Source organism: Asterias rubens, chromosome 16 (genome assembly GCF_902459465.1).
Source record: "Asterias rubens chromosome 16, eAstRub1.3, whole genome shotgun sequence".
Taxonomy (NCBI): Eukaryota; Metazoa; Echinodermata; class Asteroidea; order Forcipulatida; family Asteriidae; genus Asterias; species Asterias rubens.
The window spans coordinates 13,429,235-13,455,348 of NC_047077.1; the positions used below are offsets into that span (position 1 = coordinate 13,429,235).

General features: G+C 38.0%; 2 protein-coding genes across 2 annotated transcripts; one reads left to right on the top strand and one right to left on the bottom strand.

The window, feature by feature from the left end:
- The first annotated feature begins 338 nt into the window (after positions 1–338).
- On the top strand, positions 339–5,744 carry LOC117300714 (pyrroline-5-carboxylate reductase 2-like). Its single transcript, XM_033784469.1, has 5 exons — positions 339–417; positions 801–1,211; positions 2,162–2,374; positions 3,816–3,908; positions 5,013–5,744. Exons 2-5 carry the CDS (start codon positions 900–902, stop codon positions 5,211–5,213), a joined length of 819 nt encoding a protein of 272 aa, XP_033640360.1. The 5' UTR covers positions 339–417; positions 801–899; the 3' UTR covers positions 5,214–5,744.
- A 6,045-nt stretch (positions 5,745–11,789) lies between these two features.
- Positions 11,790–23,037, bottom strand: LOC117300860 (CMP-N-acetylneuraminate-beta-galactosamide-alpha-2,3-sialyltransferase 2-like). Its single transcript, XM_033784713.1, has 7 exons — positions 22,948–23,037; positions 19,732–20,073; positions 16,861–17,048; positions 15,573–15,752; positions 13,447–13,492; positions 12,875–12,994; positions 11,790–12,214 (listed from the first exon to the last, which is right to left on the bottom strand). Exons 1-7 carry the CDS (start codon positions 22,948–22,950, stop codon positions 12,032–12,034), a joined length of 1,062 nt encoding a protein of 353 aa, XP_033640604.1. The 5' UTR covers positions 22,951–23,037; the 3' UTR covers positions 11,790–12,031.
- Positions 23,038–26,114: the final 3,077 nt, after the last annotated feature.

Consider the following 26,114-nt stretch of genomic DNA (forward strand, 5'->3'; position numbering starts at 1 on the left):
TAAGTTCTATTAGTTACCTAAATAAAAAAATAAAAAGTGATGGTTTGTCATAGAGCGCCACCAAGTGGCAGTGTTATGAAAAAAGGTGTTGTTGATTGGTGCCCTTGTCATCACGTGTATTGTTAATGGTTTACTTTGGTAACCATTTAGCCTAAATACCTTTATTTGCCACGCGGCACATGTGTTTTTGTTGATTGCATCATCAAGCGCGCTATTGTTGAATTTGTGTACTGTCAATTTTAGGGCATCCCAGCCAGGTTCTTCTCTGATCTATTTACGGAACCAACACGTCTGTGTCATTTGTTGACTGAATGTGCTTAGATTGCAGTTTCGTGATTTAAAGACGCAGGTTCTTGCTTCGGTGGACTCATCCAGCCGCTACCCATCCATCCGGTCGTCATCATATCAATCAGTGAAGTAAGTTGTATTTTGTGGGTGAGGTTATTTATATACTATATTATATAGGTATATGTAGAATGTTGTGACAGGTTTTGACACTCTGTCATGGTCTGTGTTGTGTAGTATGCCCTATATAAAATATTGGATACGTTTCGTGTATTTTCTATACATGTAGTAACAAGTTAAGTAGGTTCCATCAAAAGTTCCATCAAAAAGTTAAATTAGTTTTCTTGCTTCAATCAAAGTTCCCAGCAGGTATACCTTTCTTTCTTTCTTTTTTTCAAAGAAGAAAAAATCAAACCTGGCGTTTTTTATGTAAACTATTTTGGTATTGCTTTTAATATGTAAATTTATTTGATGTTTGTTTACAATTACCTTTTTTAATTGCTAATTCTGTACAGGTCACAGTCGACAGCAGATTATGTTGTCGTTCTAAGACTTTGACATTTGCGGAGCTAGACATAGCCTTACGAGTGACATCAGAGTCCACACTTTTCATCATGTCGATCGGATTCTTAGGTGCCGGGAAGGTGGCGCAGACCATCGTCAGGGGCTTCTTACTGGCCGATATCATTCCAGCCGCTCAAATGACGGCGAGCGCTCCCACGTCAAGGAATCTCAAGGTCATCAAAGAGATGGGAGTCAACTGTACCAATAGCAACAAAGAGATAGTAACTAAGAATCAGACGATATTTATAGCCGTTAAGCCCAACATGGTCTCCAATGTGCTGAAAGAAATCTCACCGGCCGTCACCCACAATCACATGTTGGTGTCACTCGCTGCGGGAATATCGGTTGAGTTTATTGAGAGTGTAAGTGTAGAAAGCCTGGTTCGTACTTCACACGAATCGTGAAATGAGCATGCAAGATTGTTCACGTCTTCTTCGTGTGAAGTATGAACGAGTGAATTTCATTTGTATTTTGGACCAACAACTTGGGTTAGTTCATGAGGTATCAAAAAAAGTTAGGTCATCGTATTCTACTTTGCAAACACCTTTCCACATAGCCCCTCTCCATTGCCCGGTAATGAGAAATGGAGAGCTGTTGCTAGTATAACACATTACGAGAAACGGCTCCCTCTAAATTAATGTAGTTTTTGAGAAGGAGGTAATTTCTCACACAAGTATTAAAGGCAGTGGACATTACTCAAAATAATTATTAGCATAAAACCTATCTTGGTGACGAGTAATGGGGAGAGATTGATGGTACAAAACATTGTGAGAAACGACTCCCTCTGAAGGGCCATAGTTTTCGAGAAAGAAGTAATTTTCCACGAATTTGATTTTGAGACCTCAGATTAGAACTTGAGGTCTCAAAATCAACCATCTAAATGCACACAATTTCGTGTGACAAGGGTGTTTTTTTCTTTCATTATTATCTCGCAACTTCGATGACCGATCGGCTCAACTTTTCACAGTTAGTTATTTTATGCATATGTTGAGATACACCAACTGTGTAGGCTTGTCTTCAACAATTACCAATAGTGTCCACTGCCTTTAAAAGACTTTTATTTCTAAATTTCTTTTCTTGAAAGCACACAAATATGTACAAGAGTGTTTTGCTGTCATAATTTTCTTGCAATTGCTATGACCAATGGAGTCCAAAAGTTTTGTTATTTTATGCAAATGTTGTGATACACCTGTACCAAGTGAGAATACTGGTCTTTGACAATCAAATTGTCCAGTGCCTTTAATAAGACAGACTTCCATCAGGTTCCTGCGTTGTCCCGTTTTTTAACAAAATATATGTGTTATGTTAATAGAGACTTCCGGTAGGTGCCCGCGTGATCCGGGCCATGCCCAACACCCCGTGCGGAATCGGTGAAGGAGCAACCATGTTCACATGCGGAAGTGCCGTCAAGGAAGAGGACAAGATATTAACAGAGAAATACTTCCGCAGTTTAGGTTACTGTATGGAAGGGGATGAGACGATGATTGATGCGGTGATGGCTGTTAGTGGCAGCGGACCTGCATACGTAAGTTGGTAGTCTGAACAGTATACTGCCCCCCCGCCCCAGAACACTTATCATGGAAGAGTACGTGTGAGGCCCGGTGTTTCTGGTTCACAAAGCAAGCACTTCACATGAATGCCCTGATCATTGGGCCAATAATATCCCTTAAATCTTTCTTAGCTCCCCTGTGGAGTATACAGCGCCGAGCTGCCGTGGCGCTCCGAAGGATTTTTCAATATCAATATCAACCTCTACCCTCGCAGGTACCCATTTATCATTTATATATCTTGCTCACGGACACTTAAAGGCAGTGGACACTATTGGTAATTACGCAAAATAATTATTAGCGTAAAACCTTTCTTGGTGACGAGTAATGGAAAGATTTTGATGGTATAAAACTTTGTGAGAAACGGCTCCCTCTGAAGTGCCATAGTTTTCGAGAAAGAAGAGTAATTTTCCATGAATTTGATTTCGAGACCTCAGATTTAGAACTTGAGGTCTCGAAATCAACCATCTTAACGCACACAACTTCGTGTGACAAGGGTGTTTTCTTGTCCCCTTATCTAGCAACTTTGATGACAGATTGAGCGCAAATGTTCACAGGTTTGTTATTTTATTCACATATTGAGATACACCAAGTGAGAAGACTGGTCTTTGACAATTTCCAAAAGTGTCCAGGGTCTTTAAACCACCAGAACTTGAAATCGATGCTCTTAACCACTCGGCCACGACACTCTACGATGACACTCTCTGAGGCCTCCTTGGTTTCAGCACCAGAAATAATATTTAACAAAAAAAATAATTTGATGCAAATCAAGCTTGCACTTGGCCCCTTATTAGAACCAAGTACATCTACTAGTCCTGTACTCCAGTCCGTAATGTCATTTTTTCTCACCTGGGCGTAATATATTTGCTGCATGCCCAAATGTTCTGTTGTTTCCACCTCCAGAGCTGGCATTCATTTTTGTGCAATTGTACCAAAATTCAAAGAAGGCCCTAGTTTTTGAAAAACGTAAAAGCCAAGTCCAATTTATAAATTCTTCTTGCATTGTTCTGAAAAAAAAAAAAAAAATACAGGTCAGTGCATACTCTTTGAGCTTCTGGTTATCAGTGGAGCCAGTTTGTGTGAAGTGGCCATGGCTTACAGTAGATGTCAAACCATAGGGCAAGAACCAGGTTCAAACTTCCGTACAGGATACAGTATGATTATGTAACATATTCACCACTCTGACAATACAAGGACTAAACCATATGGCTCCAAGGCTTGTCCATAGAACAGCTCTGCTACCCTGGACAATTTAAAATCCAACTTCAAATCCCAACTATTTCAACTTGCATTCTCTCGTTCTTTGTTATTTTCAGTTTTGCACCGAGATTTCTTCCAGTTTTGTTTTGGCTATGTTAGATTTAATTATTGTTATTGTTATAACTAAGAACACTTTTTCTGTACCTTGTCTCACTACAGGCATACATAGCCATAGATGCTTTAGCCGATGGAGGGGTTAAGATGGGTCTACCCAGAGAAATTGCCATCAAGTTGGCAGCACAGACTTTACTGGTAAATATTTTGTCGAACGTTTCTCTTCCAACCTGAACTCCCACTATTTTGTTCAATTCAATTCAATTCAATTCAATTTTTTAGTAAAAAATGAAATTTGTTTTTCCTGTGTGCACTAAAAAGATTCAAATTTCATACTTATAGAAAAACTAAAAACATTACATTTAAAACAAAAAAAATTAATTACAAAAATTTAGTATAAGCAATAAATAGGCTAGTTCAAATTTTAAAAAGAGAGAAACGTTATCAAAATCTCATCATCACTGATTAAAATGGAAAAACAACAACTAAGTTACTTTATAAAAAGTAAGTTAGAAAGATGAATAGCACTGGGTAAAAAAGATAGTCTGAACCGGTTTGTGCGAGTAGAGAGAGAACGGTACCTTCCTGATGGGAGAATGTGAATGAATGAGTGAAGTTGATGAGTTGGGTCCTGGGTTATAACTTTCAATTTATTTACATAATAAATTTGAATTAAATATGAATTTACTTCATATCTTTGTTGAGGATAAGATGTATGGTATTAGTAATTACTCATACACCAATGTGTTGCGAGGGGCCGTATACATTTGGTAAATTAGTGGCAACAAAAACTGTCATGGTATACAGCGGTTTCTGATAGTATAATGCATGTTGAGAAATATTTCAATTCAAACATTGTCAAAGTACTATGGTCATGGTTAAGATAAGATATCACTTTTAGTCCCCAAAAAATCGAAATAAGAAGCGTTACTTTTAAGATTATGTATTCCTAAAGGGCTTATTCTTTCTAACATGAACTGTCTCCCCAATAGACCGATCCATTAAGCCCCACCCCATTGCTTATTGACCAATCACAACGCAACAAAGGTCCGACAAATAAGGTCTGACATGCGTGCGCGTATGCTTGGCAGGCACGGCAGAGTTGTGCAGAAAGGCATTGGAGAGGCTCACATGTTCTTGCTCACACGTGCGTCGTGGGCGGAGCCTAATGGATCGGTATATTGTGTTTAGATTGAGGGATGTTGAGGAGCATGGTGATTGTAGAACAAAGCCCCTAATGTTTGTTTTTTTGACAACTTCTTTTACAACATATTTGTCTCTGCGCGCATCATTGTGTTTCAGGGGTCAGCAAAGCTAGTCTTACAAGGAGACAAACATCCGTCCGAGCTCAAGGATGACGTCTGTTCCCCCGGAGGAACAACCATTGATGCCATCCACCAACTTGAGAAAGGAGGGTTCCGCAAGTGTCTCATAGAAGCTGTGGAAGCAGCGTGCCTTAAAGCCAAAGAGCTGAACACAATCAATATGCAGCAGAGGAAATAACTTGAACAATTTCACTCATTTTCATTCATTAGGCCTACCTAAAAGAGAATGTACAGTCTACAATCCCGGTCATATCTCGTTGGGCCCCCGCACCACGGCCCCCATGCCTCCTTACGCGGTCTCAGCGCTCCCATCATCATTGAGCGTGGGGGGCAGAGGAACAAAATTATTTTTTTACAGGGAAATTGGACAGGTACTGGTTATTGTAACCTTGTGAATGGGTGGCCCAAGCATTTTAGCTGGGATTGTACACATAGCTCAGTTCGGATACCTCGACCCAGCACAGTGTAGGATAATACAAAGTAAGTAAGGTTTGCCGTGACACTATGTAAACATCTCTTTGTGAGCAGTTACTAGTGGTGACGCTGAGAAGAGCAGATTTGTACTGCTCAATGTTTCGATCAGTGTGCTCTGACCGTCTATTCGAGAATAAATGTATTCACAACTTTTAAAAGCCGTAAAATTGGGTTGCTTGGGAAATATTTGACCTATTTTTCCCTAATATTCTGGGGTCTATTTTGGAATTGAAATGCAAAGAACAGCTCATGACATTCATAGCCAACTTTAATTTAGCCAGGGATCACACCCAAGTTTTGTTAACAGCACAACCTGGGAAGTGGCAGCCAGGGATCACCTTAGGGGGTACAACTTTGTTGATATTTTAGTAAGCCTTTGTTTGCCTTTATGATAATAGACGATACTTGCTATATTATTGTTTAAGTCTTTAATTTGTTCAGTCTTTTTTTGTGTCTTTTAATGCCTTTTTTTCTTTTTTTTCTTTCCTTTTAAAAAGAAACATTTAGAAATTCCAGGCCTGCTTTACACCAATTTAAAAAAAAAGAATCTTTTCAATTTACTGTTTTTTAGTGTGCTGCTTTTAAATGTTTATGTTATCGGTAATTTTTTTTTGTTACTTCCTGAAATATTTTGTTGGGGGCATTAATAATGTAGTATTATATAGCACACGTATTTACCATCAGGTACTAAAGGCACTTGAACAAACAAAACCTTGTATGGAGGGTATGCTTTTGCTAAATCTCCAACTTTGAATGACCATAAAAACTTGCTTGGTAAAGACCACTTGAGAGCTGTCGATACTACAGGCATGTGAGACTTCCTCGTTTCAATGTGAGACTTCCTCGTTTCAGCCGATTTCCTTTTATGCCTGATACTATGACACATTAGAAACGACCCCATTGAAGAACACAAAGGGGATCTTGAGAGCAAGAGGTAATTTTTCACACATTGGAATCAAACAACTGAAAGCAGACAGTTCTATTCAAGAGGAGTGGGTTTTCTTTCATTATTTACGTGCAACCTTGATGACCAATTGAGTGCAAATTTTCACTGATTTTTTATTTTATGCAAATGCTGGGATACACCAATTGAGGATACTGGTCTATGACATTTACCAAAAGTTTACCCTGCCATTAACCTTCGCCCAAATACACGATATAGTTTAGATTTAAACAAAACATTCTGCTTCAAGTGAAAGTTCTAAGCCACAAGACATGTAGTCTTGTGGAAAATTAAAAAATTTACAAAAATTTATGTCAATAAATATTTACAAAAAAAAACACATTGTTTTAATCAATATTAATTAATCTGATTTTCTTGCTAAGTAAATAATTGTCTGCAAATAATGATAGCACCATGTAATGATTTACAAGGTGCTTTGGCGCAATATACAGCCAATCAAACCATGAACACTGGGGTGAACCCCTTCTCTTTACGATAAGTGCACTGGTTTGTTAACGTGCCTTACACAACACACAGGACCAATACCTTTACGTTCCATCTGAATGATGAGATAGTGCATACACATGTACAAATAATGTAAGGTACTAACATAGAGCTATATATATTGACGAGAGCGCTAACTTGCTCTGCGTTTTGAAGCCACCCTGGGCGCAGACATGTTTGATGTGTTGCGTGACTACGGAATGATTTTAATTTTGAAGAACACACATTGCCGCGATTTTTTTACATTCGGCGTGTGCGCTTACGTACACGACTGCCCATTTGCGTACGTCCGCGCTACGAAAACCGTAAGTTCGACTTGATTGACGTACTAAAAAAAGTATACGCGCCTTTTAAACATGACGCACATGACGCTCGCAGTTTGTACGCTCATCAGCCGATTGTGCGTTCACATTTGCTGCATTTTTGGGTTCGATAACACATAAAAAAGAACAAACGCACTATCATGCAAATAGCCGTACAATTGCCGTACAAAATTTCAAGCTTTTGTATTGGTTTGTACATAAACATGGATGCGCCCATACAGCTTCAAAACCTTAGTGCGTGTACAACGGGTTGTTAGCGCTCTAGTCAATATATATAGCTCTATGGGTACTAATTACCTTGAACAAAAACAGGGTTTAGAAGTTATCTATAATGAGCCCATCTTATGTAGCACATTTTGCGAGGTGCTGTGGCACAATCGGCAGCAACTGCCAGAAACACTGCAAACCTCTTCGCGAAAAGCGCAACTTGGTTTATTTTATGTGCATTGCCCAACACAAACGATCTTGTTTGTTCATTTTGCGAAGTACACTGGGTTCTTTTTTGCGCATTGCACACAGGATACATTGTTTGTTTGTTTTGTTTCCATTTTTACTTTCATACATATACAGATAAATATTGACTAATTATCAGTACAAAATGTGTCATAAATTTTAGAAAAATACAATAAAGTATGAATGGGGATGACACCCAGAGACGGACTGACCTTCTATGGTGGAGCACCAAAGCCTGCAGTCAGAGTTAAAAATTGTGAAAAATACAAGCAATATGAGTTCCCAAATGAGTGGTCAGTTTAAGGCGGTAGCTAGCGACCACCATAGACATGTCAAATTGGACTTTAATAAACAGTCATACCTTAAAAGTTACAGCCCCCAAATATACTTCCATCATTCAATTGTTTAGAGCGAGTGTTGAGCTTTCGTTTGGTGTGATGTTCAACAGGGGGAGCTATTGAAATATTGTTGAGAAAAACACGGTTGAACATGTTCTTTTTTTTTGCTTTTTTTAAATTAATATGTGCATCAAAGGGTTCAATCGATGAGCAAACACAAAACCATCCTTGGCAGCAGTTATAACTTCAGTAACAATATTTCAAGTTGAGAAAAATCAGAAGTCTTCTTGAACCACAAAATTAAAAGTAATATCACCACCTCTCATAAACTTAAAGGATGAACCAGGAAGATCATAAAAATAAATAAAACTGGCAGTGTTGTAGTCGAGTCCATGACCTTTGAGCCAAGGGGGGAGACCTTCAGATTTGTTTCTGACGAAGCAATAACAATTTACTTCTGACTTAAGAAGTGAAAGTGGGTCTTAAAATCATCCCATTTGCTTTAATATTTCTAAGCTCCCTAGGGAGTAAACAGCCCTGGGGCTGTCGTGGCGCTTCGAGGGCTTTTTCATATACAATATCAACCTCTACCCTCGTAAGTACCCATTTAAAACCTCTGGGTGAAGAGAAGCAATTATAGCAGACATGATATTTGGTTCTTACACAAAAAAGTAGGAATATTTCATTGAGAACAAAAAGCTGTAAAACAATATTCTGGTCACTGTTTGCGTACAGCTGACCTGATCTTCTGGAATCCTCCTGGCGGACATCCAAATCGCGGCGGGAGGAAAATGAGCTACCCAGACACCATCACCAGAGACACAAATCTCAATCGAACAGAGACCCAACTATGAGGGATAAAGCAACCTGGCACCACTTCATTAGAGCTGCTTCTACTATTCATTTCAAGGAGGAAGGATGATGATGATAAGAGCCGACTGTAAAAGCAACACCACACACCAAGATAGCTGGTTCATCATACAATGTGTTTTATGCCTGTTGTATAGCAAAGCATCTTGCTCAAGAACACAAGTGTCATACATACTGGGATTCGAACCTACACTCTGCTGCTGACAACAGCCAAGCGTCGATCCGGTGAACTAGACCGCTTTGCCCCGAGATGCCATTATAAACACTAGGCATTGACACCAAGCTCCAAACCCCCCCCCCTCCCAAAAAAAAAAAAATCCGCTTGAACTTATCTAAACCACTCAGCCATGACAAAGATTATAATCTATGGTGATCGATTTGTGATGTACCCCTGTATAAAAAGTACAATGATCTTATCTGTGCTCAGAGATGAATGGCAAGCTGAAGAATCTCAAAATATTTTAAATTTATGGTAATTTGTTGAAACACCCTGTAAAAAAAAACAAAAAAAAAAACCTTTATATCTGCAGGCATGTGAGTAACTATCCACGAAAAAAAAGACAAGAGAAAACCGGGCAAGAAAAAAACGAGGAAAAGATATTCCTATACTTTTGTACACTTAAGTGAAGGAAAACAAAAAAGGAAAATCAGAACCCCAAAAGAGAAATCAGCTCAAAAGTGGAAGTCTCACATGCCTGTATCTGTGGTCGGAGATAAATGGCAAGTTGGAAAATCTATACATATTTAAAATCCATGGTGATTTTAAGAAAAATTATCTGATCTATCAGAGATAAATGGCAAGTTGAAAAATTAAAATACATAAATACTGAGAGCCCACACCGGAGAAAAAACATCTGAATATATTAAACCATAAAAATAAACGAATAAACACAGCAGTCTCCTTACATAAAATAGATACACTGTAATTCCGTCGATGGGTTTTAGTAATGCTTTGAAGCTTCAACCAATAAGGAGTTATATACTAAATATAAATTTTAAATAAGTTATGATGAAGTCAAATGACCGGCAACTGAAGTTGTACGTCCATTTGAAAGATGAAGCAATAATGGTAAAGTATCTTGTTTATTAACATTATAAAGAAAACAATTAGTTATTGGGATTATTTGTTCAGCCATTTCAATGATACAAGACATACACCAATACTTCCAGATGGGCTAGGAGAAACAAAAGCAAAGTAATTACTGTGGTCCATAGACCTGCCTCCCCCACATCTGGTTGGAATACGAGTAGAGAAATAAAAATATATAACAATTCATGTCAAAATAAATACAAGAAAATGAAAGATAAGGCCGAGTCCGAAACGACGACTTTGACTACAGCTACGTCTAGATCAGCGCATCTACCAGTGTTGAAGAATAGGCAGAGGTGCGCGATCTAGCCGTAGCTGTAGCCGAAGTCGCCGTTTCGGACACGGCCTAAATATGTACATGGTAGAGAATGCAATACCTTCCCACGATTTTATCAAGCAAGAACCTTGCTCAAGGGCACAAATGTCATGACTGGGATTTGAACCCACAACCTGCTGCTGACCAGTGTCAAGACCAGGACTCGAACCAACACTATGCCAATCAGTAACACATGAGCATGAGTTCAGGGCCCAATTTAATAAAGCCTGTAAGCACAAAATTTTGCTAAGCACAGAATAGTATTGGTTAGCAGAAACAAGTTACCAGCCCAAATTACAAGAAGTTTGCATTGTTGTGGCTGGTGCTCGACCAGTTTTTGGCTATGGAAGGAAATTTGTCACGCAGTATTTTCTGCTTAACAGCTTCATGAAATAGGAGCCATTGAGCTTGACCGCACGGCCACTACACGCCAATTAGCCTTGTCCAAGGCTCTTTACGTAAGCACCGGCACGCAATGCATAGATACTATACTGCGATCGTTTTGTAATCTCGTTGATACCTCGAAAAGCCATGCTTCGACCCCGCGGTATCAAAAAACTGTTATTAGCCGTGCAGTATGCATTTCGTGAAGTCAGAGCAGGCCGGTGCTTGCGTAAAGAGCCTTGGACAAGGCTACACGCCAATCAGCCATCTTGGACCTCTAGTGTCGTGTGAAATACAACGTGTAGTAAAACAAAGTATAAAATAGCCATTGCACTAGCGAATACAGCTGTGTCCCAAAATATATCTTAATAAAAAAAAAATATTGTTTTGTATCCATCATTCCCAATGATGTACACGTATCATTCCTTTAAAGATGATAGTCAACAACTCAGAATTCTCCACAAGTGTATTAATAAAATAAAAAGTATAAAATAGCAATTGCACGACAAGTTCAGCCTCTACCGAAAAACATTTTGTGGACAAGGCTACACGCCAATCAGCCATCGTGGATCTCTAGTGTCGTGTGAAATACAATATTAGTGTAGTATTAAAACAAAGTATAAAATAGCCATTGCACTAGCGAATACAGCTGCGTCCCAAAACATATCTTAATAAAAAAAAAATATTGTTTTGTATCCATCATTATGATGTACACGTATCATTCCTTTTAAGATGATAGTCAACAACTCAGAATTCTCCACAAGTGTATTAATAAACTAAAAAGTATAAAATAGCAATTGCAAGACGAGTTCAGCCTCTACCGAAAACCATTTTGTGGTTTATACTTTCATAGTTAAACAAAAAAGTTTTATCCATCGAAACACACCTCTTGCTAGTTCCGTTTTCTGGTTGGCTGAAACACGGTGACGTGGGATGAGCTAAATATAGTCTAGTGATTGCGCGCGTTTGCGAGAACTAGTTCCCGAGCGGGCACTAGTCTTTGAAAATAGTGCCCGGTTAAAGCGCCCTCTCTTGACGAGAACCGTGAACAGCAACTACAACACTTCCTTTATTTTCCAATTTCTTTTCTTATTTCACATTTTAAGACTGAGGTGTGTTATAAAACACATATTTACTGGCATAAGTCTATACCCACTCGCGCCTGTGAATGACCAGAAGAGGGACCTATTTCTCGAGGCCGTCCCTCTTCTGGTCACTCAAAGTCCCTCTGGGGAATATACGTACACTAATTAACTCATTGTCAGTCAATATGAGTATAACATTCAGACTCCTTGATGTTCTTATCTTACACCCCTATAGATCTTAATCTTTCCTTCTTCGCTAAGACGCTCAAGTAGGTTCTCCTCAAAGGAGTGTTTATGAGGAGAGACGAGTTGATAGATGAAGTTCCAGGGCCCAGCGTCTGGCTCCCAGTAGTGGTCCCACCCTCCGTATGATGATGCACCAAAACCAAAAACATTCACCTGTGAGCAAAATTAAGAAACAAAACACTGTTCCGATCAATATCTGTGAATCATTGTTTTTTTTTGTTTTTTTAATGGCTTTCCAATGATATTAATTTGATAGCAATATAATTTTATTTTAAACTTGGATCAACATATTTTAAAGGCCTTGGGCACCTTTGGTAATTATTTGTCAAAGACTAGTACTCTCACTCGGTGTATCCCTAAGTATACATAAAATAACACATCTGTGAAAATTTGTATTCAATTGGTCATCATACTGTAGTTGCAAGAATGAGAGAAAAAAACACAATTTAGTGCACAATTTATGTGCTTTCAGATGCCTAAAAAAGGCTTCAGGCCTGCAGTCGTTTAAAAATGAGTGAAAAATACCTTTTTCTCAAAAACTACGCCACATCAGAGGGACCCGTTTCTCATAACTTTTTTTTTTATATCAATAGCTTTCCACTGCTTGTTAGCGAGTAAGTTTTTATGCTAATAATGTCTTTGAGTAATTACCAATATAGTGGCCAGTGCCTTTAAAACACCTTCCCAATCATATTCATTTCATATCAAACACTTTTTCAAGCCCACTGTTAGCCCAATCCATAAGCAAAGTGTCCCTTTGAAAATATGCAAAGAAGATGTTTGCAACATGGCCCTTCAAGTCTAGCAACCTACCTCATCACAAATGTGGAATGAAAAAAGCAACATCATAAATCCTGTCGACGGCCAATTTTCCTTGTCACCAATCCAGTTTTGTTTGGCGTAGTACATCAGCGCAGGGTTAAAGAGTAAAACCTACGAGGTAAGGATGAAAACAATTAATATTATCCTTACCAATAATTGCTAAAAAAATCAGTTAGACATGTTAGACATCAGCATATGCTAAAAAATAATAAAACAAACAACAAATAAATGCATGCTGTAATAATTAAAACAAGAAATGTAACAATAAACACAAAAGAAAACATCTTAAAATCCCAAAACACACCCCTAACTTTGGATGAATAAAATAATGTTCAACCCCCGAAAAAAACTCAGCTATGTGGGTCAGGGGCTACACTCAGAAAATAAACTACTAGTACTACTGTGCAGGCTGCTAACCTTATTCTGATAAGCATAATTTTACTGTGCTTAGCATATTTTTGGTTGTGCTTAAAAATAGGCAGCTCAATGAAATTGGGCCCCGAACGGATATTTGTCCCAGGGTTTCCATGAATGGGAAATGATTGAAATATAGTATGACTCACCTTTGATTTATCGACGTCAATGTAACGATACACCGGAGCATAAGTCCTGTTGACAAATTAAATAATAAGGAGGTTAGGTTTTTCAAGTAGAATAATACAAATGATAAAACAGCATTTATAGTGCTTTCTGGATCACGGATCCCATGCACTTTACAAAAGATAGGCCTACACTAGAGACAAAAAGAACAGCTGTATAGACGATGTGACCCATGTTTACATTCAAACTGCCCTCTGTTGAAAAAACACTGTATACGTCATGTTTTGTCGGGCAAAAAGACGCGTAGTCATGGTAAGATTGCATACACTTTCTAGCTGGCTGCCAAAACACAAAGGTTTTGCCCGGCAGTATGTCACAAAATTATGTTATGATTTTCGAGTGACGTCAGAGGTCACATCGTCTATTTTATACCATGTTTTAAATTGTAAAACACTAAAACTAACTAAAGAAAACGGCACCAAGACCATTAACCACGTGACTTATTTCAAAACCTGACTAGAAAAGTGACGTAGAAAACTTAGTGAATATACACACAAGTAATGAGCTAGAACACAAACAGGGACTTAGTATGGATTGTACTTAAGGCCAAGTAAACCAAATAACATGTTGCTCGTCCCCGCCCGCCTCTTTTTTGGCGGTTGCACCGATTTCTTTGTTAATTGCTATTTATAAAACAAAAAATATAAAAAAGTTAAAAATCATTGAAATCAATTAACATATTGTTGATAGCTACATTTTTTTCAAATGTACCCTTCATTTTTATTGAGCAATTTCATCATCTTTCTTACATGTAGGCCTATACAAAAAAATCACAATGCATAATGAGAAACTTGTTACTTTGAAACGTTTTGCCCTTCACGTTTGCATGCCACAGTTCTATGCACCAGGGCATGATGCCACACACACAGAATAACTTTAGAGCAAAAGCAAGAATAACTCTTTGGAAAAAATAACAATGTATCAAACTGTCAGAATGGACACAGAAACACACACAGCATTTGAGGACATACAGAACATACTCATAAAACCATAAAACCATCTTCAAATACGATATGGCGGACATCTTAGACATGGTTGCCATCTTGAACAAAAAAATAAAAAATGAAAATAACAACCAACAAGGACCTCCCTCACCAACTTTTTCAAAAAGTCCGGACGAGCAACATGTTATTGGTTATATATTTTACTTTGCCTGGTCCATATTTTAACTAGAACATTCCAGGCCTGAAACTATGTATTTATATAATTTATATTTTTATTTGTATCTCATATTTATGTCATTTCTCCAGTACACACAAATTAACATAATGCACAGAAATAAGGTAATAACAATATACAGCTATATAGCAATGAGCAATTTAAATACAGGAAGGAAAAATAAACAGCTGGAGCTGAAAGGATTGCCTAAAAGAAAACCAGTTGCTGTCGAGAGGCTCTCCTCTGCAGCTGGTCCTAAAGCGCACAAATATAAATATTGAAATACATGTATACAAACAGCAATAACAAACATACAAAAATGTTACAAACACTCATAAAAATACACTTGTATACAACCAAGAAACGTAATATAGAAAAATATAAAAAATGGGATGAGCAAGTATGCTATGTTTTGATCTCTGCTTTAAAGGCAGTGGACCCAGTATCTGACTATTGGTAATTACTCAAAATAACTGTTAGCATAAAAACTTACTTGGTAACAAGTAATGGGGAGCTGTTGATAGTATAAAACATTGTGAGATACAGCTCCCTCTGAAGTGACTTAGTTTTCGAGAAAGAAGTAATTTTCCACGAATTTGATTTTTGAGACCTCAGAATTAGATTTTAAGGTATCAAAATCAAGCATCTGAAAGCACACTATTTCGTGTGACAAGGGTGTTTTTTCAATTGTGTTGACAATTAGTTTGGCCGACAGCTCAAATCAGTTAACATGGTTAGACACTAACCAATATCGCGAAAAATTACTTCTTTCTCGAAAACAACGTTACTTCAGAGGGAGCCGTTCCTCACCATGTTTTATACTATCAACCTCTCTCGATTACTCGTTACCAAGTAAGGTTTTATGCTAATAATTATTTCGAGTAATTACCAATAGTGTCCAGTGCCTTTAAAGGTATAGTTTTCTCCTCACCAGGTTATTTTTCCATCAGTGAGAGCGCTGATCAACCAATTAATGTCATTGATCCCAAAAGGCACCATGACAAAATGGGCTCCTTTCTTTACATTATTGAAACTGACTGGGTACGCCAAGCGGTGAGTTTCTTTAGACCCGACATCATCCTCGTAGCCCTCCGTTGGGCCATAATTCACTCTGAAACACGACCAAAACAAATTGCCAGTATTTGTAAATTGCATTTGTTATATTTGAAATGGTTTATTTAAACAAATAAAGACCATTGCAGCCAAAGGCTGAATTGCAGACATATAGCAAAGATATCAATGTACATGTAATACACCAATTTCAAAGAGTTAAAAGTACAAGAAAATAATCAAATATAAAACTGGTACTACCATAGCCTTGATTCAAGGCTGTTGGCGCAGTGTGCCCTGGCCCAGTGCGGCACGATTCTGCATACACGAACAACATACATACATGTCACGTGCAAGTTAGTACACATGTAAAGTACGTGTACTGTACAGATGGTATCATGTATAGTATGTGTACATACGCTGTACATGTATTGTATATGCACGCTTTGTGTTATTGTATGGGGGGTGCGCTGGCGGAATTCAGTGGCAGGTCACGGCTGGCTGGAGCGCCTTAATCAAGGCTAGTACTACCAGAGTTGTTTTTATTGTGACATCACACTTTACTTACACTCACAGTAGCAACTACGACCGATTTGCAGCAATATTTTTTTATCCAGGTTTTTTTTTCCCGCAATTTTTAGAACAATTTGTTTTATACATTGTAAATATTTGTCTCTCCTTAATCAATTATTTCTTAAATAATGTGAAATAGTGTGATTTTTTCTTATTTTTAATCTCTGTATATTTTCCTGTAATTCGACCTCCGGTCGCCATGGGAATTTGTTTTAAAAATAATAAACCAATAATGAATGAATGGATGAATGAATGAAGATCAATCTTAGCTCTTTGTGAAATTGACCACAGAGATTCATTACTCGGTCAAGAAAACATGAACCCATTTCTCCGAACATTACTAGCACTCCAAAGGCTTCCTATTCCTGCTCGAATTAGCTTAAGATTCTCCTCTAAACACTTCAATGCTGTCGTGGAAGTAATCCAAGTAACTTAAAAGATTTGGGCCCAATTTCATGGCTCTGCTAACCGCAGAGTTCTATGATGATCACCATCTTCCGCACGGCATACTTCAAATTTCTGCAATAGCTGTGTAAGCGTGAAATGCCTAGTAACATTGGTGAACAATCAAACTAACTTTGCTGAATACTCATTACCTTATAACGCGATGGTGAGAATCAATGAGTTTTCCATATTTTGAATTTCTCAAATTGCCCGAGTTACCAACGACAGCACATCTGATGCAGCACTCATCTTGTCTATGGTTAAGCGGTTGCTTCTCAGGGATGAGTTTGAAGACTTTGTCGAGGACGTCTGAGATGTTCTCACCTTGGTTACGAATTGACTGAAGGAGAAAAGTAAGTAAGATTTGAAACTTGGCATGGTGGAATAATGATGTAGTTTGCGGTAACACCATGTAATGATATTATCTCTAAATGAGTTGGGGTGGTTCTGAAAAGAACCGTGGGTTTCAACTCAACATCAAACTAAATCCACATTACTAAAGCAGCATGCAGCATCAGAGTCCAGCTTTCTCACGAAGATGATAAGAGCATACCTATCGAAACGTCAAGAACAAAATCTACCTAGCAGGTAGATTTTGTTCTTTTCAGAACTTGTCTTGCTCTACTACCGCGGAGAAGACTTTCGGAATTCGTCAGATTTCTCAGTTCTGAAAAAAATTGTCGTGCTAAAAACACACTGACAACTTTAAGTTTACATGTAGTAATGTTTGCGATAACACCATGTAATGATAATCCCTAAATGACTTTTCTGTTAGGTTTATACTTGTTGTTTCGATAAGTATAATAATAATAATAAAATAATAGTAGGCATTTGTAATGCGCCAAATCAATCTTTACAGATCAGATGTTCAAGGTGCAAGCAGAGACAATGTAAACACAAAAATACATGTACATATCCAGTGAATGCTAAACAAAACAATAATGCTCTGATCATCTTCTTGAGAAAGGCGGACTCTGATGCTGCATGCTGCTTTAGTAATGCGGATTTAGTTTCATGTCGAGTTGAAACCTCCATGTACGGTAAGTAACCACACCAAAGAGAAAGAACCAACAGACTAAACATGATAGGCCTATATGGGGCCTATTGATACATGTACCTCACCATGCAATGCCTTAAATCCCTTACTTTATTTTATTTATGACTAATAAACTTTTGTCTGTGCCTTTTCCCACAGATATCCCACTTTCAGCTTGCCAAATACATTCACTATTTTATTACTTTGTCTCCCCATTGCCACCTTTGACTCTGTCCTTTGTGATTGCATCGGGGTAAAACCAGCCTGACCCCGACCCCCAAATCTTTCTGCCACTCTCTGCCTCCCCTATATTCAATTTCAATTCAATTCAATTGTATGCTTGTTGTGTGTTCCGACTTTCTCTATCTCTCTCTATCTATCTGTCAATTTTGTCCCGTTAGTTTTGTCCTGTATTTTTAATGTCTGTCTGTTTTTTTAGTTTGTCTGTTCATAGGCTGGGGAACAAAAGCTGTGCTTCTCCCCGGACCTAGATGTTGCCTTTTGTTTATTGTTTCATCTTTTAATATATTTTATATTTACTTTTATTTTGTCCATATTACTCTGTATTATACACTATTTGCAACATTGAATAAACGTTTATATCTATCTATCTATCTATCTATGTATAAATTTCCACTTCACTGCTTACAAATGTTACACTTCTAAAGTGTAGGTGTGTTGCATTGTTATTTGTGACCCGCTACGTGAAAATGAGTCAGATGTTGACAATTTCAAGAGTTGAGTTGTATGCATGGCTGGAAAGAACACACCAGCAGCAGTAAATTGGTATATTGTCTAAGCTTTGGGCTGTGTCCCGTTGCTGAGTTACTCCCGTTTGAAATTAGCCAATACATCATTTTTTCTGAAAAATGAATTACAAGTAAAGGGATGTTTTAAACTACCATTTCGCGCGAAAGGATACAAATTAGACATAAGTATGATCAAAATTGTTGTATTCATAGCTTTATAGCTTTTTTTCACACATTAAACTGTCCATAACTTAATAATGCATTGGGCGACATCTGACTCATTTTCACGTAGCTACTCACATTTTAGCTTTTGACATGTTTGAGAACAACTCTGCTAGGGTTGAAATGTCAAGCCTTTTAACTTTTGTTTGCATTTTTATATTTTTTACATGTAGGTCATTTGGGTTGGTGAGCAGTTGCAACAACTAATTCTGTTTTCCAATTTGATAAGTATAGTATTAATTCTGGTTGCAGAGCCAAGGGTGCTCAGAAAGCGAACATACGTGTAAACACTATTGACCCCTTGTACACACCACACGAGGCGACTGGATGCCACGCTCACCATTTTGGTGGTCAATAGGTTTACATGTAAACGCTGCGACGCCTAAAATGCGCACTTCACTTGACCACCAAAATGGCACATTAAAAGATTATTCTGATGATGACGTCAGGTGAATTGGGTCAAGACTTATTTATAGCCAAGCACCCAAAGAAGGAACTATTTTAGATGTGGGAGGAAATTTTATGAAAATTATTCCTAAAAAGGAATAAACTGTATTATAAACTGTCCCCAGGCAGAAAGGTTCTTAAAATTGTAGCCTATTATCTGAAAGTTCCAGCTTCAAAGACAGTGGACACTATGAGTAGTTGTCAAAGACCAGTCTTCTCGTTTGGTGTATCTCATCATATACATAAAATAACAAACTTGTGAAAATTTGAGCTCAATCGGTCGTCGAAGTTGTGAGAAAATAATGAAAGAAAAAACACCCTTGTCACACAAAGTCTTGTGCTTTCAGATGCTTGATTTCAAGACCTCAAGTTCTAAACTTGAGGTCTCGAAATCAAATTCGTGGACAATGACTTCTTTCTCGGAAACTATGTCACTTCAGAGGGAGCAGTTTCTCACATCGTTTTACACTATCAACCTCTCCCCAATACTCATTACAAAGTCGGGTTTTATGCTGATAATTATTTTGAGTAATTACCAATAGTGTACACTGCCTTTAACCTTGTCTTACCAGCCACCACTTCTTTATGTCCTTACTCAGCTCCTCATTCCGTCTACTCCAGACTGGACTTATGCTGTTATTAAACCGGCTGTCGAACCACGCTGACGACCCTGGTTGCCACAGTCTCTTACACGTTTTGTTGCAGCTCTTGTCAACATCACTGATAGGCAACTGGAAATACCTGGCGAGGCTGTGGCAGTTTACCCCCTCACAGTAGGAATTCGGTCTTCCTCCAAATGTGTTTGTGTAAATGATTTCTAACTTTCGTCGATTCATGTAAGTTACCAATGAGAGGATGGTCAGCACTATTAGAACCACTATTTTAAGGTATTTTCTCCAATGTCGCCTCATCTGACAATGAAAAAGAAAGACAAAAAATTGACTCTGGTACATAAATTATTTTAAAAACGAGAAAACAGAATTAGCTGCTGCAAACTTCTTATAAATTAAAGCCCCAGGGTTCATACTTCCTGATCCTGTGAATGCGAGGCAAATAATGAAGTCACAAATTCGCAAGAAAAAAATTTGCAGCAGTTAAACTCTGCTCAACTCACTTGGGAATATCGCTGCGAGGGGAGAGTTGTGACGTAAAATTCAAGACAAATTCGCTTTGCATTCGCATGAAGTATGAACCGAGCTTAATAGGACCTATGGTATGCAAAAGTTAGTTAATGGACTGACGTTTCGACCCTAGTAGAGTTTACCGTTTATCTGTGTACAGAGGAAGAGTCCTATATAGGGCTAGTTGCGATAACGTACCTCCTCGCCAGGCGAGGAGGGTTACGTTATCGCAACTAATATAGGGCTAGACCTACGGGTAGACTGTGCCTGCGCCATTGGAGTGTCATCCTTCTCGATCAAAAGAAATGGCAAGAAGCTTTTTAACCTACACCCAAGGATTTTGTCAACTTCTTGTGCTTTTGTCTGCACTTTGTCTATTTTCTTTCTTCACTTGCACCTTACGGCTGTGACGCCACGCTGCACCCATCCCAGTTTAGCCAAATTTGTGCTGCAAAGGGATCACACTACTGTATCGTAGGAGGTCCTGTTTTCGAGGTGTCCCTAAAATCGTGGCAAATAGTTTACCTCTCTGTGCGCGATGTAAACAGTCCCTAGATATTATGTGGTTTTATTTGCCAAGCAAAGAGTCTCCTCTCCCTTGACCAAAACTTAGAAACACGTAAGGCTCCACTGGATATTTGCACTTGTAAATGCAAAATATTTGGTATTTTAGGCATTTCTACAAGGTACAAAAATATGTCATTATGTTGAGGCCATATACAAATATTTGCCCACCAAAAAACTCAAAACAAATGGGGCCAGTTGAAGTCATCGAAGATCGGTGTGTAGTGTGAAAATTTCAATGTCCATCAAGTTTTAATATATGTTTGCATATTTCATATTAATAAATACCTTGGACGGTTTCAAGTCTCTGATTGGTCAAAACCCAGTCACGTGTGGGAGTGTTAACGGTGGTATAAAGACCGGCTTTGGAAAATAGCGAATAAGTGGCCACTTAATCAGCATAAATTTTGTAAACCTTGCGCGTTGCACTGATATCGCATGCTTATTTATATCCCTGTTAGTTTCATTGCAACTTGGCGCACTATGCGTACGCGCGCTGAAAATGTTTCAATCTAGAGTGCGCGCGTGTAACATGTGCGCGCTTATAAACTGACGACGCCGAGCTCATGCGCACGTTTTAAAGCACAAGGAACAGCTATCGTCCAATCATTTGCCTCCTTTGACCCCAGTGAAGGCACTGAACAGATCATTATTTCAAAGAGTCACTGGTCTCAAAGATCAGTATTAATGTGATTAACGCACGAAAGAGATGGGAACCATCAAAAGCTCAAATATGGCCCCTGAACATGTCTGGAAGTACCGCAGAGAGAAAAGTCACAAAATTTGGAAAATTGTAGCCGTTTAATTCGCTAAAAAGGTATTTACTAATGGGAATAACAGTGTTCGTACCCGGTCTTCACTGCGTGGTAATGACCTTGGTTGGTGGCTGGCGCTGTTAACGGACCTCACCTCCGGCTCGGTCCGTTAACAGCGCCAGCCACCAACCCGGTCACAATACCACGCAGTAGACCGGGTACTCGAACTGTTATTCCCTATAACAAAAGAAGGTAATTAGGGCATCAGTTGATATAATTATAAGGTATCATTATTTTTTCCCAATTCAAAGAAAAAGGCATAATAGCGTGAAAACTGGTAAGGGGAGGATATCGTAGGAGGTCCTGTTTTCGAGGTGTCCCTAAAATTGTGGCAAATCTTTTACCTCTCTGTGCGCGATGTAAACAGTCCGTAGATAGATATTGTGTGGTTTTATTTGCCAAGCAAACTATTTCAATTCACAATTCACGATGGTCAAATCATGTGACTAAATATTTTGCTGAGCATTCTGGAAAAAAAATACTGAGGCTTAAAGAAGCCATGTGCCTTATATCGTTTTCTAATATTTTTGGAGATTTTTATTTTGTAACCCTCATATCAATACTATTATTAACATTAAAATTTAAACATCAGCTTGTTGATTCAATTATCACTGTTTATTTATACGCTTTATTATAGATATTAAGAAAAAAAATAGAAAAAAAATAAATAAAAATCAGATTTGGAAGCCAGTAATTATTCACACTTTTTATATTTTTTATATTTTTTTATTTTTTGCAAGTTTCCATGCCCATGGTAATTTTAAAAATTTATTATAAAAAAAATATTTTGAATAAAATGAAGGCAACTGCTGGCTATACAGTCATACACAGAGTCTCAAAGAACACTTGTAGTCACTGCAGATGTTTCTTCCATGTATGGCTTCACCGGGAAACCATACTTTCTCGTTTGCCGTGAAAACTAGAAAAACTCAAAACAAATGGGGCCAGTTGAAGTTATCGAAGATCGGTGTGTGGTTTGAACATTTCAATGTTCATCAAGTTTTAATACATGTTTTCATACTTAATATTAACAAATGAAGATAACTAGGGCATCGGTTGATGTATGGCATCATTATTTTTTTTCCAATTCAAAGAAAAAGGCATAAAAATAGCGTGAAAACTGGTAAGCAGAGGATACTCAAGACTCAAGACTCATGCCAGTGCATGATCAATAACAAAACACTCTTGCTTGACAATTTATTTCAAAATTAAACAAACGTTTTACTGCTCTCAAATTGTAATATTGTTAAGACTAACATTATAACAATTTCACACATTATCTTACCATGGAGCTTTTACCTCCAGCCACTCATGACACTCGAAGTCGAAGTCATCATCGTGCATGCAGCTCTGCAAAGCGAAAGTGTAGATGATGTTTTTGTTTTGAGCGTTCTGGCAGAAAACGCCCTCAACGTTTGGTAATTGCAAACAATTTCGCTTTCAATCTCCTTTTTTTTGAGTGATTCTGGGGGGGGGGGGTCATAGGCTACATGGCCAAGTGTTAAATATTGAAATAGACAGGCGTTTTTTGAAAGGCTAAGGTTCAATGCATTACAATTAACCTCTTATACTGTCTTTGTCAAGGTTTTTTATGTATTGTCAAATAAACAAAAATTAATAGCCTATAGCTATAACGACACAGTGACCCCCAAAAAGACTGATGTGGTAGAACCATGGAGGCCTATAGGTAGATCTCCTAAAAATAAAATATTATGAATTGATCATCTCGTCCCGTTTTGTTTAATCCAAGCAAAACTTACTTGTCCTATATAATTGTATCTGAGAACGAACTTCAACTTCATTCAATATTAAGTGTTATATCCGAACGGAGAGTTGCTCCATATGTACGATCATGTTCATGAAAACAAAAGGCCTCTAGCTACATCAGCAAAGTTTCAGATTTTCAAGGCCCATTTACTTTCCTTTTAATGTAAACACGTTTCTCTTTACTTGTAATTATTAATTATTCGTCGTTTAGCAGCTGCTGGAAATTAATATTATTGCGTTCTCGTCATGGAAGGCACTAATCAATTTGCATTAAAAGGGCAAGGGGTTATAGTTACTAATTGAAAAGCTATATGTGGAATTGAAATCTGACATGTGCAGCCAGCTGCAAATGAATCCCTAGCCCTGCGTCACACTTACGCGTGCGCTCGACCTCCTCCATCAGCCCTCTCACGTGTGGTTAAAAGTTTGGTTTCTGCCAAAATGCAATGGGATGGGCAGCCATCCTCGGTGCCTAAAAGACTGGACCAATCCACATAAACCCAAAGGAGTCCATATGTCTCATGCTTAAACAACTATTGGCTGAAAATGATCTCAATGGGGACAATTCAGAAAAAGGGAGATCATCCATGAACGGGTGATAAATCCAAAAGTCATAAATTATTTCCAATCGAGGTTGTAAAACATGAATATTAATGCTATTCACAATATCAATACAGTCATTACTACAATAATAATTGTTCCAGAGAGATGTAGTTTTATTTCAACGTACACACCTTGGACAAATCGTAAACATTGTATTATGTTGTGTCTGCGAAATGTTCATAGGGTGCGTTCGTTTAGCTTCCCTGGGTCGACCCCGGTGTGTGGCGGTTTTTTGTCCAGGACGAACGTGGGTAATTATCTGCACACGTTCGTCCTGGGAAAACAAACCGCCACACACCGGGGTCGACCCAGGGAAGCTAAACGAACGCACCCATAGAAAACTGTGTACAAACGTCTTCTGAAAGCGCCCTCTTTTGAATCCTCCTCCCCCAGTTGATTTCCCAGGGGACCGAATCTCCACAGGACAGGATTTCCCTAGACACCAGCTCAGATGTTTTTTTATTGTCATTAAACATTGTTTGCCGTCGCGAACAATGTAAGCTTTCAATTTGATTGTTTGTATTGGTTTTCAATGAAAAAGCCATTCGTCATTTGATCGTGGAGCGTTATTGCTTCCATCCACCCGAAAGTACTAATCGTGAACTGCATAATAAACAAATTAAAAAAACGAAAGTGACACGTTGCCTTGGATTGGGCAAGTTGGTCTATGCTAAGTGTTGGAAAATGAGTTAAAAATGAAAGCCACGCACTTTCGAGGCTTTGTAAAACATGAACACTTTTAAAACATAATATATCAACGGTTACAAACGCTTAGATCAACTCACCCGATCCAACATTGCGTCCATCTAAAGGATATTTTGGTACTTTCTGTACGACGCAAAACAATGTCCACATAATTTATATTAAACTTACTCAGTATGGATAATTTTATATTGCCATTAAAGGCAGTGGACACTGTTGGTAATTGTCAAAGACTAACCTTCACAGTTGGTGTATCTCATCATTATATGCAACAAATCTGTGAAAATTTGAGCTCAATCGGTCATCGAACTTGCGAGATATTAACGAAAGGAAAAAACACCCCTGTCACACGAAGTTGTGTGCATTTAGGTTGATTTCGAGACCACAAGTTCTAAATCTGAGGTCTCGAAATCACATTCGTGGAAAATTACTTCTTTCTCTAAAACTATATGGCACTTCAGAGGGAGCCGTTTCTCACGATGTTTTATATCATCAACCTCTCCCCATAACCCGTCACCAAGAAAGGTTTTATGCCAATAATTATTTTGAGTAATATTACCAATAGTGTCCACTGCCTTTAATTTAAAAAGTTGTAAAAGCAAACGATATGCATATACCTTTCCTTTTTATAGACCCAAGTATCAAATCGCTTACAGCATGCAGAGACAAACTGGGAAAAAAGGAACTTCCACCCCAAATTGCTGCAGGCCGCAAAGTGGCCAGGCCGAACTTGCGTTCAATAATACCAAAAAGAAGCAATTAATGAACTATGTACACAATTTTAATATAAAACTTTAGGTATAACCACTACTGATAATAATAAAATGCGTTAAACCCTGTAATTTCCTCCAGAAATAAAGACAATTGCACATAAAACAAACTTTTGTTCACAGTGAGTAGTTGGAAGCATTGTTTTCTACTGGAAGGTATATATTGAGTGAAAAATAAGTGACAAGCTGAAATGAATATAGGAGACATACGTCTTTTGGCGATAGTTATTTTTTTTTTACTTTTATGCTCTCCTGGGCACCCCACTGTTGTTTTACTTTGTTTTCTTAAATATGTTTAATGTATGTACATGTGCTTGTAAATGTGATTGCCCGAATAAAATATTATTGTTATTAAAATAATTGTTTTATCAACAATTTTCATGCAAGTTAAAGCCATTGTGCGTACACGCTTGGTATAATTTTGTCCAAAACCAAAAGGGCGTTCTCACTTGGTATATACCTCTACATTGTGCCCTAAATTAATAACAAACATAAGAAAATTTGGACTCAATTGGTCATCGAAATTAAGAGGACAATGAAAGAAAAACACCCTTGTTGGACAAGTTTGTGTGCTTTCAGAAACATTTTAAAAGGCTTCATCTAAAGTCTT

Coding starts and splice junctions, on each gene's coding strand:
- LOC117300860 (XM_033784713.1), bottom strand. Junction 17,049..19,731: donor ACATAAAGAAGTGGTGGCTG/GTAAGACAAGGT, acceptor TTTCTCCTTCAG/TCAATTCGTAACCAAGGTGA. Junction 12,215..12,874: donor CATTCCACATTTGTGATGAG/GTAGGTTGCTAG, acceptor TTTTGCTCACAG/GTGAATGTTTTTGGTTTTGG.
- LOC117300714 (XM_033784469.1), top strand. CDS start 900: ATGTCGATCGGATTCTTAGGTGCCGGGAAGGTGGCGCAGACCATCGTC. Junction 2,375..3,815: donor GTGGCAGCGGACCTGCATAC/GTAAGTTGGTAG, acceptor GTCTCACTACAG/GCATACATAGCCATAGATGC. Junction 3,909..5,012: donor TGGCAGCACAGACTTTACTG/GTAAATATTTTG, acceptor ATTGTGTTTCAG/GGGTCAGCAAAGCTAGTCTT.